The following is a 16,246-nucleotide window of genomic DNA, read 5'->3' on the forward strand; positions in this document are numbered from 1 at the left end:
TAACCAGGAAACAAGTATCAAAGTAAACCATTGTGTTTGTGGTAGTCCAAAAAAGTTGTCTGACGTGTTGTTATATATGTAGTAATGGTAGTAACAACATATATATCACTAAACAATCGAAGATTTTCGGAAGAAAAATAAGTGAAAATGATGGCGTGGCGTGCTCGAGTTGGCACCGATTGAACCACAACCGCAACTGATGACTCGAAGGAATTTCGCCATCAAAATAAACAAATGGTCAGATTAATTTTGATAGAGAGTTATTCTTGTTTCGGGCGTCAGTACAACTGCAGTAGGTATTCACAATATGCGTTTCAACTATGATAAAACATTTTTTTATCATCAAATCATACATAATAAACAAAAACTAGTTTTAGGTTTGAATTTTATAATTTCAAAAATGATATATATTCGCAATACAAACCGCGTAACCTGTGTGTCCGCTATATCGAATGAACTACAGATATTGCTTGAGATAGAAAATTCTATGCATACCAACCAATGAAACAAAAGGTCATTTAAATAAAGTAGGATTATTATTCTTTCTACTGAAACCACTGGGCAATTTAATATATGGCACAAAAGAAAAAAGCACCATCGTAGATAGAATCTCTCTGTGAATGATTGGCGTATTTTGGAAAACAATTTTATTTTTGTACCGGAGATGAATAACGCTATAAACGACGAGGGCTTTAAAAATCAGTTAAATGCATATAAAAAAAAAAATGCTTCATTGAAAGCATTCGAGTATTTGAATTCATTTTACTCAAACGCCATACAAGAAAGATGAAAAGATTAAATGTTTGAAGAAGTAAACAATTACTCAAAATTATTCTATGAAAAAGGATCGCGAGTTGTAATGATATGATAAATGACTTAACGATGAAAACTGCGTCCAATTTAGTCAGTTCGAGTTTTACTTTCTAGTTTCAAGTTCTCGAGATGAAGAAGTGGATATTGTTTCCATGACAGGTGCGAGTTCCAGCTACAACATGTAACAGAAAAAAGAATTGATTAAAAGTATTCTGGCGCCTTTGTCATGCGCTGAATTTCGTAATCATAAAAATTGCAATTTAGAAGTAACCGCGTTAGATAATATATCAAAACTCTGTGACAGATATTGGCTGGACAGTCGTCTTCAGTGGAAAACAAAATATACGCAGAGTGACGCAAATTAACGTGAGTCGGTAAATTACGGTAGTATAAATATTGCCTGTAGTTCATATTTTGTCTGCATTCAAAGACTGGTCGTCTGTGGTAAACAAAGGAATTTAGTCATCTGACCGAGACAGATTCATAACGGAATACATGTCTAAAATGGATCGGATATTATTATATGCTATTGCAGCATTGTACCTAGCCAATTTTTCAAATGGTACGTCATATTTTTTATATTTAGAAGTGAAGTTTTTAAAGTTTGGAAGTTTTTTACTCTTTCTGATTTGCAAAGTGTAGAATATAACTACGTTATATATATTTATATAATATTCTGAACAGTATTTTGTTGATTGTTATAATCACTAAATTATTTTTTTAAAGTATGCAAACGTGAATAATTTTGTTTATTTATTTGTTTATAAATATGAAAATGAAAATTCTCTAATCAATGAATACCGCTATTGAATATGTCAATACAAACTGATCAACATTTTATTCAATCATTTCCTACAACCGTGACAAGAAATTTATGAGTTGTTTTTGTTTTGATTGTCAAATAGAGAATGTTGTGGTAAATTTCTTGCCTATTCATTGAACTTAGAGATATGGCTTTTTAAATACTCGAAAGAAGAATAATGTGCGTGGTTGTAATCGTATTTACCTGTTTTGTTGAAAAATAAGTCAGCACAATAAATGATTCAAACTTATATTAAATAACGAGTGAAACGTAAATGTTTTTACGAAAACATATTGCAGTGACCAAAACAATATCACATTGCTTCTCTTTTCATTTTAAGGTATAACTTGTTGGATATGTCACCAAGCAAGAAGTAATAGAGACTGTATCATTCGAGGGCACGCTAAAAGATGTAATGCCTACGAGGTGAAATTTAATATTCTAATCATCTAATATGCGACACAATTTTCATACCGCAGACCCGTGGTTTATGTTGTTGATTCCATGTCAGTTTGTCCCTTGTTACCAACTCCTTTGTTGTAAGTAGAAAAACTTTTCGCAAATTCAGGCGGTGTTAGAAAAATGTTTTAGTAAATTCTTGTCTTTTGAGTACTTTAAAATTCTTAACATTTTATGTTTTGATACAATTACAACGAAACGAGTTGACACGCCAATTTTCACACGATTGGTAAAAATACAGATGTTGCTTGCTCACTTTCTTTTGCGCAATTGTGGAAGTTAAACAGTAATGTTCAAAGTTCATGGCCTTGATCTCACATTGCTGTCGATGGCCGCACGTTTCCGGTCCGGTAAATTGTAAACACGTGCAACGTGCCAAAGACATCTGTTGTCGCCAAATTTTAATGTAGGCTTGCAAAGACGTGGAATGTTGAAAACATTCGTACGAACGATGCTAAAATACTAATATTTATAAAAACTAGATCGGCAAAGAAGGAGTATTGAATTACAAAACCAACATCTAAAACCCCGAATTCCAACCATGTAACATTTGAAGGAAATTGACCCATAAATACATTTTTTAGAAAATTAAAATAATCCAAAGGTAAGAAATATTTAACATAATATGTTGTTTGACCTATTCAAGCGGGCTTTTTCGGTGTCGCTGTCATTTCCGGGAAAATAGGTTATTCATCATGCATAGGATACGAAACCCAACAACAAATTAATTTCATAACAAATTTTGTTTGGTCATTAAAATTCCAGAATTTAATTGAAAAATTTTACCATTTCAAAATCATGTTCAAATAAGTTCATGAGCTAAGATGCTGACGTTTGGTTGACGGTTATCATTATAATTAAAATTAATGAACGTTTTAAGGTAACTATAGAAACATTTTATCACATATCAAATCTTCAGTAAATATGCAGCTGCGTACCAAAAACACAACTGCGCCCACTTATGTAGTAGTTTGTTAAAGTACTCATTGACCACACCAAAAATCTTACATACCCGCAAAAAAAGTTCATTAAATTACTGGGCAATACAGGATGCATACAACTGTTTTTTCTTGTTTCGATTTATATACGCTTTAACAAAACTTAAAACAAGGAAATCAGGTTTCCTTCTCATTTTTTATGAATATCACTAAATGTGTACTTTTATCACAAATATTCAAAGTAATTTTTTTTTTCAAAAATACATCGTCATTTCAGTGACGTAATGTGTTAGTAGGCACACCAACGTAGACTGCCTAAGCCCTAAGGCATGAATGAATGGCACAGTACTTCATATACAAACATGAATATATAATTTTATCAAACTTTATTTAAGCATTCTGAAGTTTTCTGGAATGCAAATCTAATATAACCACAAAAACCTTCTTGAACTACAACTTTGAATGACATATTCACTTGGTTATTTAAAAAATGGAGGACAAATAATGCAAGTTAGGTTATTAAATTGAACACTACACGTAATCATTTTACTGAAATGCAATCTTTGTAATAGGAATTTAACTCTCCAAAATCATTTTAAGTTTCCAAATTTTAAAGGTTGCGAAGAAGTTTCAGCTTTGTGCTTCATCTAACCTGTCGGTTTGAGTTAAATTTTAACAAAAATAAATAATCGATTTGAATAGCAAAGAGGTAGATGTGGACGCTTAATATGGAAAGTCATTGTGTATTATTATCGTGACCAGACAAAATCAAATATACCGTCGTCTGGCCTCTCAGACAGGTGACCTCATATAACTCAATATGTATCCCCATGAATCCTAAATGCACTAGTCTGCGACTTTTATAAGTGCAAACATATTTCATCAACTTGTTATTAACCAATTAAGGACAAGGGCATCGTAATTTCCGAAATGACGTCAGTTTTTTTTATCAGAACTAAATGTTACATGTATAAGGGAGTTCACGCTGTGTAAGCATTTTTAAACCTACCGTTTTATTTATGTTAATGATGTAATGGGCTGAATATTTCCTTTTATGGAAGATCCACACCCCAATAAAATGTCAAACTTCGCGACGGCTCTGGTACCATGTACTTGTAGTCTGAAAATTAAAATACAGCTGGAAAGTTGCCAACTGCGCAATACGATAATAGCGTTTGATTTATTTATCTAATCTTTGAGATAATGCCGGACTTTCCGTATATGCTAAGCCACGGTCATGAAAAGAATGTACCAAGTCTAATATCGTACTGAATTGATACTAAAGTTCTAGGTGGAATATATGAGTAAACGAAAAATGCTTTCAGCATCATTTTCCTATAATTAGTGTTTTTCTTGGTCATGATTTGTCACAATTGCTATTGACATTTTCTGCTGTACTGTTATCAGTATTGCATCCGATTTCCCGTGAAAGTAGGGATGTTTTAACCATAGTTTTTGCTTCGCAGGGCTGCGAAAACGAAATTCGGTATTCCAACAACAGGATCAGTGTAACAAAAAGATGTAAGCAAATGAGAGCATGTAGCAACGATCAAATGCAGGTAATTAACTTGAATGAGATGAAATATTGAATAATTTTACAGAACTGCCACTTTTTTCTCTATTAATCAATACAAATATTACATTAACTAAGATTGACAATACGACTATGACAAATTTACTATTTTTTGAATATTGCTATTCAGAATTCAATGTTGTCAAACAACAGATACAACTGTGCTGCTGATAGAAGAAATTCAGTTTGTAGATGCTGTTGCAACGGCGATAACTGCAACAAAGATCAGTTATCTTGTCTCGAGCAAGGTAGGTAATCTTGAGATGGGCGTGAAGTTTTATGATTCAGTCCTAAACTACATATATATATAAATTAGAATCGTAACAATGTATCATCACTACAAATGTATTTGCAAAAAGAGAGAAGAATTATTGATATTTCTTTGACGTACACAACAGTGCTCACGATTTTTTGCATAGACTAACATAAATTAATCAATTAATCCCTATCGAAGAAGGCGAACGAAGCGCACCCAAACGAATACTGAAAGTTTTATCGTGCATCGAGCGTCAGATCCACAACGTCATAATAGTCGAGACGAAACAATATATGACCTTTATTTAAGCCAAGTATTGTCCAGACACATTACACAAAGACAACCAGAACAGCCGCAAATAACCATACATTTTCTTTGCCTGCCCACCTATGTACTGCAAAATGTACTAATTGGTCTTGTCTACCACGCGAGGTGACATGTACGCTTCAATTTACATGCAAATACACCAGAGTTTCATGTTATAAATAGCCGAACATGTAGACGTCTCGATCGAAATGTTATCCGAGTGATATATCATAATTTTTTATTTTATATATTAAAAATCTGAAGTACCAACTGCAAATATTTCATTCCTTTGCTACTGAAATATTACTAACAAAGTTTTGCACCTTACTTTTTACTATCAACAAATCAAATAATACCTTGAATATCTATCACACACGTTATAAACTATTTTCAGGTTTGCCGCAATGTCGAGTTTTATATCTTCCTAATGGTTACACTAAATGTTTTGGATCTAAAAGTGGAGTATCCCTAGGCACCACGTGTCGTTTCAGCTGCAAAGCAGGTACAATTTCACATATATATATTCTGAAAATTTATATGCGAATAATTAGTTGTAGGTGGAAGACATGCAGCTTTGAAACATTACAATACAAAGTTGACGTCCCATTTTCTTCTTATATGCTATGACTATGCGTCATATTGTGTCAGGATCAAGAATTCCCGAACAATTTTCAACAAGAATATACTCATCTAAGGCGGATATCAAACTTTCACCCACATCTTCAAATATATTAAAAGTATTATATTTTTCAGGGTATGAACGAATAGGAGCATATGCAGTGACATGTAATAGACGAGCAACAATGGCAGAATGGTCTGAACAAATTCCCATATGTCGGAGTAAGCTTTTCAAGTATTTGTTAATTATGTAAATGTAGAAAAGTAAGAGAATCATTTATCTTGACGTACATTTACTAATATAAAATATTGGTCCACGAACATGGTATGGCATATTTTGCGGCATAATGCGACAAGGCATTTTATCTTTTTCATATTTTATTTTCTCCAGAACGTCCGGCCTGTATCAGAATATTTGATCACAATCTTTCAAACGGATTTGTCAGATGTAATGGCGCTTTCGGCCTTGCTACTTTGGGAACCACGTGTGTATACAGATGCAACCCACGTAAGTCCTTTAAATATACAATTACTCAACAGTCATTAAACAGTCATCAATGCTAGGTATATGTTATGTATTCATTGTACTTCATTAATGCGATCCCATTTCGTTCACGGAAGGTTACTTCATGGTGAACGCTGAAAAACGGAAAACAGCTAGAAATTTCCAGAGGACCGTTTGCACGATGGAAAAATCTACTTTGATTCCAGTATGGAGCCAAAAACCACCAAACTGCATTGAAGAAATGTGCCCACCAGTAAAGTAAGATAAAGATTTGATTTGACGTAATGGTAATGAACGAAGATTACTAAGATGTGAAGTTTTTCATTCTGTAGAAAGCATCATTATAACGATGTGTTGATCTCTACGCGTAAAGAACTGAATTGTAATAAGAATACGAACAAATCAAAAGTGAATAAATATGAATTATGTATTTATTTTCAGTCGCTTCGATTATGGAGTCTCATCATGCTCTGATTTTAACAAACTGGGCTCAGTCTGCAATTTCAGATGTTATGCTGGATACGATTTGGTTGGCGAAGAATCGATCAAATGTATACAAACATCTGGAGTAAAAAACTGGAATTCACCTGTACCAATCTGCAAACGTAAGACCTTTTCCGAAGACAATAGAACTTCACTATTGACGCACCCATTGTATTAAAAGGCAGCCAACGCCGAATAAATTATAATCGAAACAATTAGTCATTATATCCGATTGATTTGAATCAAATAAATTGTCTTTTGTTTTCCTTGAAAGAAACGTTCAGTTGCACAAGTCTTTGGTTAAATATATATCAACATAGGCAAAATGTGCCAAAGATTCGAGAGCTATTTTTCCCACATTCGTCATAGCGTCACGATATTGTAGTTCATGTCTACAACAGAACCGTTCGACATTTACCAAGATAAATGTCAGCTACATCCAATATTGATACGGATAATATAGGAATGGTCGAAAAATAGAATATTCGTGATTACTAAGATTAATGTCTATATAAGATGAATTAATAGTTCATTACTTTGTTTTACAGCAAAACCTTGCCCGTTGGACACATTCGCACGACCCCTATTACAGTCCGAGTGCACAGACTTGAATCGATATGGAAGCGTGTGTTCAGTATCATGTAAAAAAGGTTTTTACATGGCTGACCCGAGAACAAATACACCAGTAGACGCATATACACCAGCATGTGTATTGGACGACAAAGGTGGAGTGTCATGGTCAATAGGCCCTCCAAAATGTCACCCCAAAAAGTGTACTCGTGTGAGGTAAGAAATCAAATTCTATTGTCGTAATCTGTCAAAATAACGGACATATTACCGCAATATAGTTTACCACATACATCGTAATACGTTTGGAGCGCATTATTGTGATGGAATACTCAAAGATGCGGTTGTTGTAGAAGTATACTGATGTGGCATTCTAACCAAACCGAATTCTGTTTTGTCAACTATTGAATAGTTTGACAAGGCAAACCTAACCGCAAATAATTCATCAAGCCTTCCTCTCCTTACACTTTGATGCAATGGAAGTCAATGTTTTCTTTTTGGCAGAAAACCAAAATATGGTGAAGTGAAATGTACAGCCAAAACGGATTATATGTCACGTTGTTCATTCGATTGCACGTCTTTGGTACATGAAATATCAGGGGAGAAACATATCGTATGTAGTGATGACGGAAGAACTGGAAATCCAAGCGGAGTATGGAGTTCAGATAACCCTACATGCGAATGTGAGTTGAAATTATTATTTCATTGTTTTATAAACGGTATCTATTTCAAGTCTATCCTGATCAAAACACTCCGAACTATAAGCGGTATATTTTAAAATGATTTTATTTCGTGGCGCCAGTGACGTTTCCGATTGACTATTTTTTTTTTAATTTTTTCAAATGAAAATTTCTCAAAATGATATCAAATAATGCATTCATTCCAATGGCTCATATTAAAATGGACTTCAAACAGCATCACTTCATTTACGCAGATAATATGGTCGCTGAAAGGAAACCATACCAATCTGCTTATTTAGCTGATTTTGTATAAATTTACTACTTTTGATAAGTCTAGATTATGCCAAAGATAACAGGCGAAACAACAATTCCTGGTTTACTTTAGGTGATGACTAACTAACTAAAACACAGTAGTTTGAAAATACCCATATCTTAATATAAGATCTTCACAAATTGTCAGCGATGGCATTTTTGGTCGATTAGGCACAAAGTTTTTGATAGTGATTGATCGAAGTATAAACAAGTAAAAATAAATGTGCAATAAACTATGAGAAAATAACAAAGGCGTTATCAAGTGGAATGTACCAAACGGCCATGACAAATGGCACTGCTTGATAACACAATATTTAATATGTTACCAGCAGTAGCACTTACAGCATGTATTGATTGGTATATTCGTCCGCGTCAGTGAATATCAAATTATTCTAAGGAATGAATCATTTAGTAACATCGAATGAGCCACGCAGTCGTTAAAAATTGTTTTGTTTATCATGCGGCAAATCAAAATTATATTTTATCTGTAAGTGCTACGACCACTCACTTCTAATTATGGGAATTGTCTAATCTTAAAAAAATGAATTAAATATTGACGCATTAATGTGAAGAGGTTTGGATTAGCGTCAGTGTGGTTTATGGCGCGTTATGGCAACAGAGATAAAAACCCAAACACCAGTAATGCGTCACCACTACTGTTGCGCCATGGTGTTGTTTATTTGACGCCCGGAAGAAAATGTGGTTACTGAGAAAACAGAACCATGAAAATTCTACAATGCGCCGGGCAATGCATTGTTAGACTGTTTAAAAATGTTTGACTGTAAAAATATAAAGTAAAGCCTAGAATACCCTCGCTAAGAACGAGAATAGTTCTGAAAGTTAAATAGCACACATACTCACCCATATATTGAATTGGGAATACTGCTGCTTGGAACTGGTATTCAGGAAAGAAGCATTACCTTCCGAGATCCGCCGGCATTACTTGCATTCTGTCATACATCCCACACAAAGCTCCGCTTTCCTTCGACAGCATTCTGTCGACCCACCCGAACTACGAGAAGACATCGTGATTGCGTTCCCGCTTTAATGAATGAAGCGTAACGACTAACAATGGATGTTTCCACCACCTTTGGCTCAAGAAAATTCTTCATATAATTTACCATTTGATTGTGCTTTTGCGAGCTGGCCGTTCTGAAATTACTTACGTGTTCAAAACCGACATTTAGAGTTTAAAACATTCCGCTTGGTGAGAAAAAGCACCGGCAGCTAATTTCAACCTACCGGTTGTCTGCATCAGTGTTCGAGACCGTTTTCTGATTTAACTAATTTAACTCCTTCAGAAACAAAACGACATGTTATTCACATCTTAATTTACTAAATATGTATATATAGCAGTCGGAACTATAAATGAATCAATGTTTTACAGCCAAGTTTGAAAATTTGTGCGGCTGTTTAAATCTTAATTGTTACGTCATCATTAGGTAAGTTATTGCTGATTGGCCACTGCTACATATATATATACAAAGAAGTGGATTAAAGGGGAGGCATCCATTAACATTAACCCCAGCGAAGTGTAAAATCTACACTTCAAAATTGAACTGACAACGATATGACATCTCGATATGTCTATACAGAGGATCCATACGAATATCGGAGGAAGCATCCATTAACATTAACCCCATTTATCTCTATTTCAAACCAATACGAAGTTGCCACTCTCACAAAAACTCAACATTACATAATTTTCACTTCAGTGAAGAGTTGTCCACCCATAGACGCTGACGCTACTGATGTCAAATGCAACAAAGGATATGTTTACAAAAGCACTTGCACTTTCTCGTGCAAAAAGGGTTACTTTATGATAGCAGCGGATGGAATCACCATAACAAAGTCCAAGAAAGCGACAAAAACAACGTGTAAATTGATAGAACGTGACGTTGCATGGTCAAGTGAGCCACCAAAGTGTGAACAAAAACGATGCCCTGATATAACGTAGGTTTTTATCATTATTATATTATAAATAAATTCATATTATTAAACTGTATCATTAATTAATGATCTGTACTCAATTGATCAGTTTGAATTTACTCGAATATGTGAAAATTACCGGTTCAAATGCGAACTTTGATTTTGCAGACGACCAGATTATGGCACAATGACTTGCACCGAGCCCTTTAAATTAAATTCCAAATGTTCTTTTACGTGTAATGATGGATTTGAAATGGCTGGAAAATCGACTGTGGAATGTCGCGATTGGAAGAAAAACAAAATTATCGGTAAATGGACTGCGCCAACGCCAATATGTAAAAGTAAGTAAGAATAAGAACACTGTAGAATAATAACAATGGCCTAAGGCAGAAATTTTGGTATTAGAATATAATCAACGATTTCAATAGCATTTGGCATGTGATATCACTTAGGAATGTCGAAGAGTGCTTCGCCACTCCTAGGAATTCACTATCAGGGATGAGTAATTAAGAAAGCACCCTATTGCTGCAGAAAATCTACAAATTAGATACTCTTTGTTGATGTCCAGCGCATTGAATTTTTTTCTCTCTAATATAGGAAGATCTTGTGCGACACTTCACTATGACGAACATACTAGCAGTCTGACATGCTCAAACGATGTCAAATATGAAAGCGCTTGCAGCTTGCGTTGCAATGAAGGATATTATATGAGAAAATCGCCTGTGGAAGAGGTGATAGAGCGCACAAAAACAACATGTTTGTTTTCGGAGGGCGGAATGACCTGGAGTGCACGAATGCCTGCATGCCAGCCAAAAACTTGTAATCCAATAAGGTGTGTTCCTTAATTTTTGTGCTATTTATATTTTTTTGATAGCATATTTTTTTTTAAATGTGAATAGCTTCAATTACAATTTGTAAATGTTGAATCCACATTCATAACACTGACCCTGTTGACCTTAAAAAAAGTAAACCTTTTTGCATATTCAGGCCTATTTTGAACGGGACAATGAAATGTTCTGAAGAATTGATTTACGGTGCAAAATGCCAGTTTTCTTGTTCAAGAGGGTATGATTTGGTTGGCGAAAAGACAGTATTCTGTCAAGACGATGGAAGCTTTTCTCCTGAAGGTGTCTGGAGTGCTTCAGCGCCAACTTGTGAACGTGAGTTTTTAAGTTATACGTTCTATTAACCTAAAGCAGCCGGCCCGCAAAATTGATATTAGTTGAATTGAATCGAGTGAATTTGGATGACTCGGGAGTTCTGTAATAAAATTTCGTTAAATTGACCACCTCATAGATGTGCATAGTTATGCTCTTTTATAAAGATGTTTCCTCAGAATGTCAGCAGTGCCGTTCCCACCACAATTCCATGACAACTGTGAATGGTTAAAATATATACGCATAAGGTCTTTTCAATTTGATTTATCATATTTAAACTAGAAAACTTTTCCTTTTTCAGCAAGAAAATGTTCGTTATTAGATGTTCACTCGATTAAAATGACAGCACATTGCGACAAAGGAAATGAATACACAAGTCAATGCAATCTTAACTGTTTACCAAAACATTTCATAAAATTGCGGGACAAGAGTGTAATGCATGCTTTGAATATCAGTTGCAATTTACAACCAAATGATGATCTAATCTGGGAACCGGAACTTCGAATATGTGAACCGATATCCTGTCCTATGATGTAAGTTCCTGCGATCTATTCGCTTACATTTTATTTAGTGAAAGGCCATTGCATTATAAATTGAAGATCCATATTTCAGTTTAGACAAATAATTGCAAATTGTGTTATGCAGAAATGATCCTGAAATGTACACAAGTTGTTCAAACGGAAATAAAACCGGATCCCACTGTGTTTTCTCATGTCCTATTGGATACGATTTAATAGGAAACGCTACAAATAAATGCCTACCAATTGGAGAATTTGATGCAGCTTGGAAGCATCCGATTCCGTATTGCAAAGGTAAGAAACTTTTTTGTGATATTTATATGTATTATGTATGGACATCAAATTTAATTTGCTATACAATACTCAAATTTCTGCCGGATGCCTATTACATTTGCATAAAACATTGATTGATCGCATTTGGAAGACTTGTAATATAGTCTTGAGAATATATCCACATGAATATCAAATACCACTTAAAATCTGGCTCAGAAATATTCATTTCCGGCTAGTTTGGCAAACCTTAAATCAAATTATTTCAATGGTATTATATCCAACGTAATACACAACAATTTTCTATGCCATAGTAATTAATAATTCTGTTTTGCAGTTCGAACATGTCTCACTCTAGTCGATGAAGAAGATTTGAATATGACTTGTACAAGAGATTCTGATTATAAAAGTATTTGCTCCTTTATGTGTCATCAAGGATTAGGGTTGTTTATGACATCAGCTCATGGAAACAAAATTATCGACACAGGAGTGTCTAAACTGAGATGCGATATCAACAAAAGAGGAAAAATGTATTGGACCGGCGAATTACCAAAATGTCACATTAAATATTGTTTAGTTAAAAGGTAAAATTCACTTTTGTTCATCATTGTAAGCAAAGAATGCAAATATATTGATCATGTTTGGTACGGCATTCAGCTTTGGCATCATTACTTATATTATTAAAACCACAAAAAGCTGATAAACACATTAGGCCTACTGTAATGATGCGCACAGCACACTTTATACGTCATGTTTTCATCTCACGTTGCAGACAAGTGGAATGACAAACATTAGTTGTTTTTTTTGCCTGTAAAACTCCCTTGCCGATAAATGATGGTGCCGAACACTAGTCATCAGGTCTTAAAAGTTTTCGACCAGGTATTAGTTGCCGGTTAATGTGGTTTCCAGGTATCAAACTTCAAAGCAACTTTTGTTTGTTGTGCATGCCTTTGCATGGTAATGCACATTTATAAAGTATTGTGAGATAATTTTATCAAAAGATCACAATAAACTGCATGTGTTTAATTTCACGTTGTGACGATTATATTATTCAATTTCAGAAATCCGAAAAACGGAAGAGTAAAATGCTCCAACGGTAGCAAATATCAATCTCGATGTAGGTATACTTGTAATCGAGGATACAAAAGAGTTGGCGCAAGCGGTATAACTTGTGACGAAGGAAAACCTCATTCTCCACAGGGTGCGTGGAGTAAAAAAGCTCCCACATGTAAAAGTAAGTATATGTTTTTTTCCTACCTATAAATGGGCGTTTAAGTATTTTTTCGTTTAAATACCCATATATACCAACTCGATCGAAAACTAATACATTTCCGCTGTCCCTACTTGAAGGGATAAAAAGATTAGTTATCTTCCAAAAGTTTATTATTTTGCAAAATCTCAAACTATATAGTAAAACCCTCGCCCTGAAAGCTAGGAATATCAAATTCCCGTTTAAAATATTTCAAACACACGTGTAAAATAGTTATTTCAGAGTGAGCTCTATCTATTATGTCCATTCTATTGAAGTTCTTGAAGGAAAATAAAACGTTCATCATAAATTCAACGATATACAGCTATTTACCATTAATTAAAATAATATGTGACATTGACAAAACTTTCATACTTTTTCTTTTTCAGAAATGGCAGGATGATTTCCAGGTCATCAGTTACCAAGCAAAGGCAACAACTGTTGAAACATTGAACCAGTGGCGCAACACGGGCGGCACCGGATGTACTTACACAACTCGAATTTTAAATTATTTTTGACATATGCCAGTTGGCAGTCTAATAATAGCAACTACAATTTCTAATTTTAAAAATGTATTGTGAACTTCTTTATTAAGCGCCTTACTTGCGTATCTTGCAAGAACGAATGATAAATTTTTCTTAAACTGTCGGTTCCACACCCAATCAAAACTCCTGGTTGCGTCACTGAGCAATTGCATAAAAATGACAAAACCTTTAAATTTTAACACCTTGGTTGAATTTTTGGTTCAAGATATTCCAAAGTCGAAAAAATGACAACTTTTTATCATAGTATGTTGTTTACAAGATTTGACGATACATTTTTAGTAATGAGTAAATTGTGTTTCTCTCGACCATTACACTGATATGTTATTTTTCTTTTATCTTATTTCATAAAATGATTGCAATTTATTTCTCTTTTATTTAACATTGTAAATTATGTAATACAATCTCTTTCAAATTTATAAACCGTTTATTGCTCACATGACATCAGGCAGGGATCAATAATATCATCTATATCTAATTGTCTCAGCGATTCAATGACAGTTGGTTGCAACTATTATTGTAACAAATATATATATATCGTTCATAGACAAGTTAATCAGGTTATGAACATATTTCACAACGCCAAAAAATGTATACAAAGTTAAAACACAATTTGCGATTAATTATAACAAGCCCAAAACCTCATTATCCATTTCACAAAATAGGCAATAAAACTATTTTGGAAAAGTAACGACAACCCTCATCATTGAAATTCGAGGGATTCAACCCAAAAGAACGAAGCTTTTTTATTAAAATACGCTGGTAAAAATATTACCTCAAACATTATGTGGAAAACCAGCTGAAATAAAATTTATATCTTCCATATTTTTTTTTTCAAAATTCCAACATTCGCCTATTTGTCGACATAGCTCATCAAGTTTCGTTGAATTGTTACTCAATCTTGGGTTGCCAGTTTTGTAATTGCTGAGTTCATTTGCATCACAATGACCCTGAAATCGTAAATGATAATAATTGTGTTCACTTGAATATAACAGCAAATGCACGACATTCCCGACAGTGACCCTGTCCTTCCACTCAGGAGAAACAGAAGAATCAATCCCATGTCATATATTAAAAATCCACTCTGAATGTTGTTTAAATGAATGTAATTCTAGTTATCATGGTCATCGAAGCGAGAGATGTGCATGCATTTTCTTATTTACTACATTTAGTTTAGACAAATCTTCAGTAGGCCTATTCATGCATACGCCTTTGGCGTGTTAATCTCCGAAACGGCAATAAGAGTTTCTATCAAATATTCATACATAATATTGTTTCGGCGGCTTCTCAAGATAGATTATTACCCCAACCGACATGTGTGACTTTAAAGACTATTCAGTCACAGATTATTTGTAAAGCAATCTGTTACAATTCAGCAAATCGTGAATGCTACAATAATGGGTGCTGATAATGACATGATTAATTTTTCATAAAAAGGCATTTGCTTATGCAATAGTGTTTACGTCTTGATTTTAATCCTGATATTATTACACTTTTACAATTTTTTCGTATCTAACATAGCTTCGAAACAATTGCCACCGATGTGTTTAGTATTCTGTATCGAATATCAATAGCACAAATTTATTCTTAACCTTAGGGAAGTCAAGGAAAACGCCGAGAAAATGATTCTCATGGATAGTATTAATACCAATGGAAAAACTTCGCTACATTTGGTTCAAATCGAAAAAATCAAAGTGGATAGTACGACAGAAGATGATGAACTATTAAACTTGATGTTTATCATCAAATGTACTCTCTTCGCAATCTATATATGCTTTGTATTGTTTGGATGCATATACACCATGATCGATGCGCGAACGGATGTGGAAGAAAATGAAGAAGATTTTGAATTTGCAGATATTTACACAATCTAACTGTTCGCCTGATTTTGCTTGGAAAAAGTTAGGCAATTTTAGTAGATGAAAAGAGAAACTATCATTATTTTAATCCTTATAATTCAAATCATCCTGTTTAATTGTTACTGTATACCAGATCTCACGCCACCATCGAAATAGTTTTTATTTAAATGTTAATGGTGATAATATTAACTCTCTACAAACATATGACCTGAGGTTACGCAGGCATGAAATTATCCACGGGCCCAAATTAAATATTTTGTACTACATTTCCAAAACTGATCGACTTTTGTGTGGTATGTGTGTGGTGTGGTATCATATTAGAACGAAATGGTGCATCATTTATAACGTAGAGTGTATCACACTAAATAAAATAAATAAAATAATATATATATACGTGTGCATGACTCTGA

At 34.1% G+C, this 16,246-nt stretch overlaps 1 protein-coding gene across 1 annotated transcript; it reads left to right on the forward strand.

Moving 5' to 3' along the window:
* The first annotated feature begins 1,061 nt into the window (after window positions 1–1,061).
* LOC120338770 (sushi, von Willebrand factor type A, EGF and pentraxin domain-containing protein 1-like) lies at window positions 1,062–14,480 on the forward strand. Its single transcript, XM_039406718.2, has 20 exons — window positions 1,062–1,375; window positions 1,956–2,041; window positions 4,479–4,571; window positions 4,716–4,833; window positions 5,542–5,649; window positions 5,901–5,987; window positions 6,157–6,273; window positions 6,387–6,528; window positions 6,712–6,875; window positions 7,302–7,539; window positions 7,825–8,003; window positions 10,028–10,265; window positions 10,410–10,582; window positions 10,839–11,073; window positions 11,229–11,401; window positions 11,700–11,931; window positions 12,044–12,210; window positions 12,524–12,770; window positions 13,248–13,420; window positions 13,825–14,480. Exons 1-20 carry the CDS (start codon window positions 1,309–1,311, stop codon window positions 13,836–13,838), a joined length of 3,051 nt encoding a protein of 1,016 aa, XP_039262652.2. The 5' UTR covers window positions 1,062–1,308; the 3' UTR covers window positions 13,839–14,480.
* Window positions 14,481–16,246: the final 1,766 nt, after the last annotated feature.

This window comes from Styela clava, chromosome 1 (genome assembly GCF_964204865.1).
Source record: "Styela clava chromosome 1, kaStyClav1.hap1.2, whole genome shotgun sequence".
NCBI classification, from domain to species: Eukaryota; Metazoa; Chordata; class Ascidiacea; order Stolidobranchia; family Styelidae; genus Styela; species Styela clava.

Coding starts and splice junctions, on each gene's coding strand:
- LOC120338770 (XM_039406718.2), top strand. CDS start 1,309: ATGTCTAAAATGGATCGGATATTATTATATGCTATTGCAGCATTGTAC. Junction 4,834..5,541: donor GTTATCTTGTCTCGAGCAAG/GTAGGTAATCTT, acceptor AACTATTTTCAG/GTTTGCCGCAATGTCGAGTT. Junction 8,004..10,027: donor AGATAACCCTACATGCGAAT/GTGAGTTGAAAT, acceptor TTTTCACTTCAG/TGAAGAGTTGTCCACCCATA.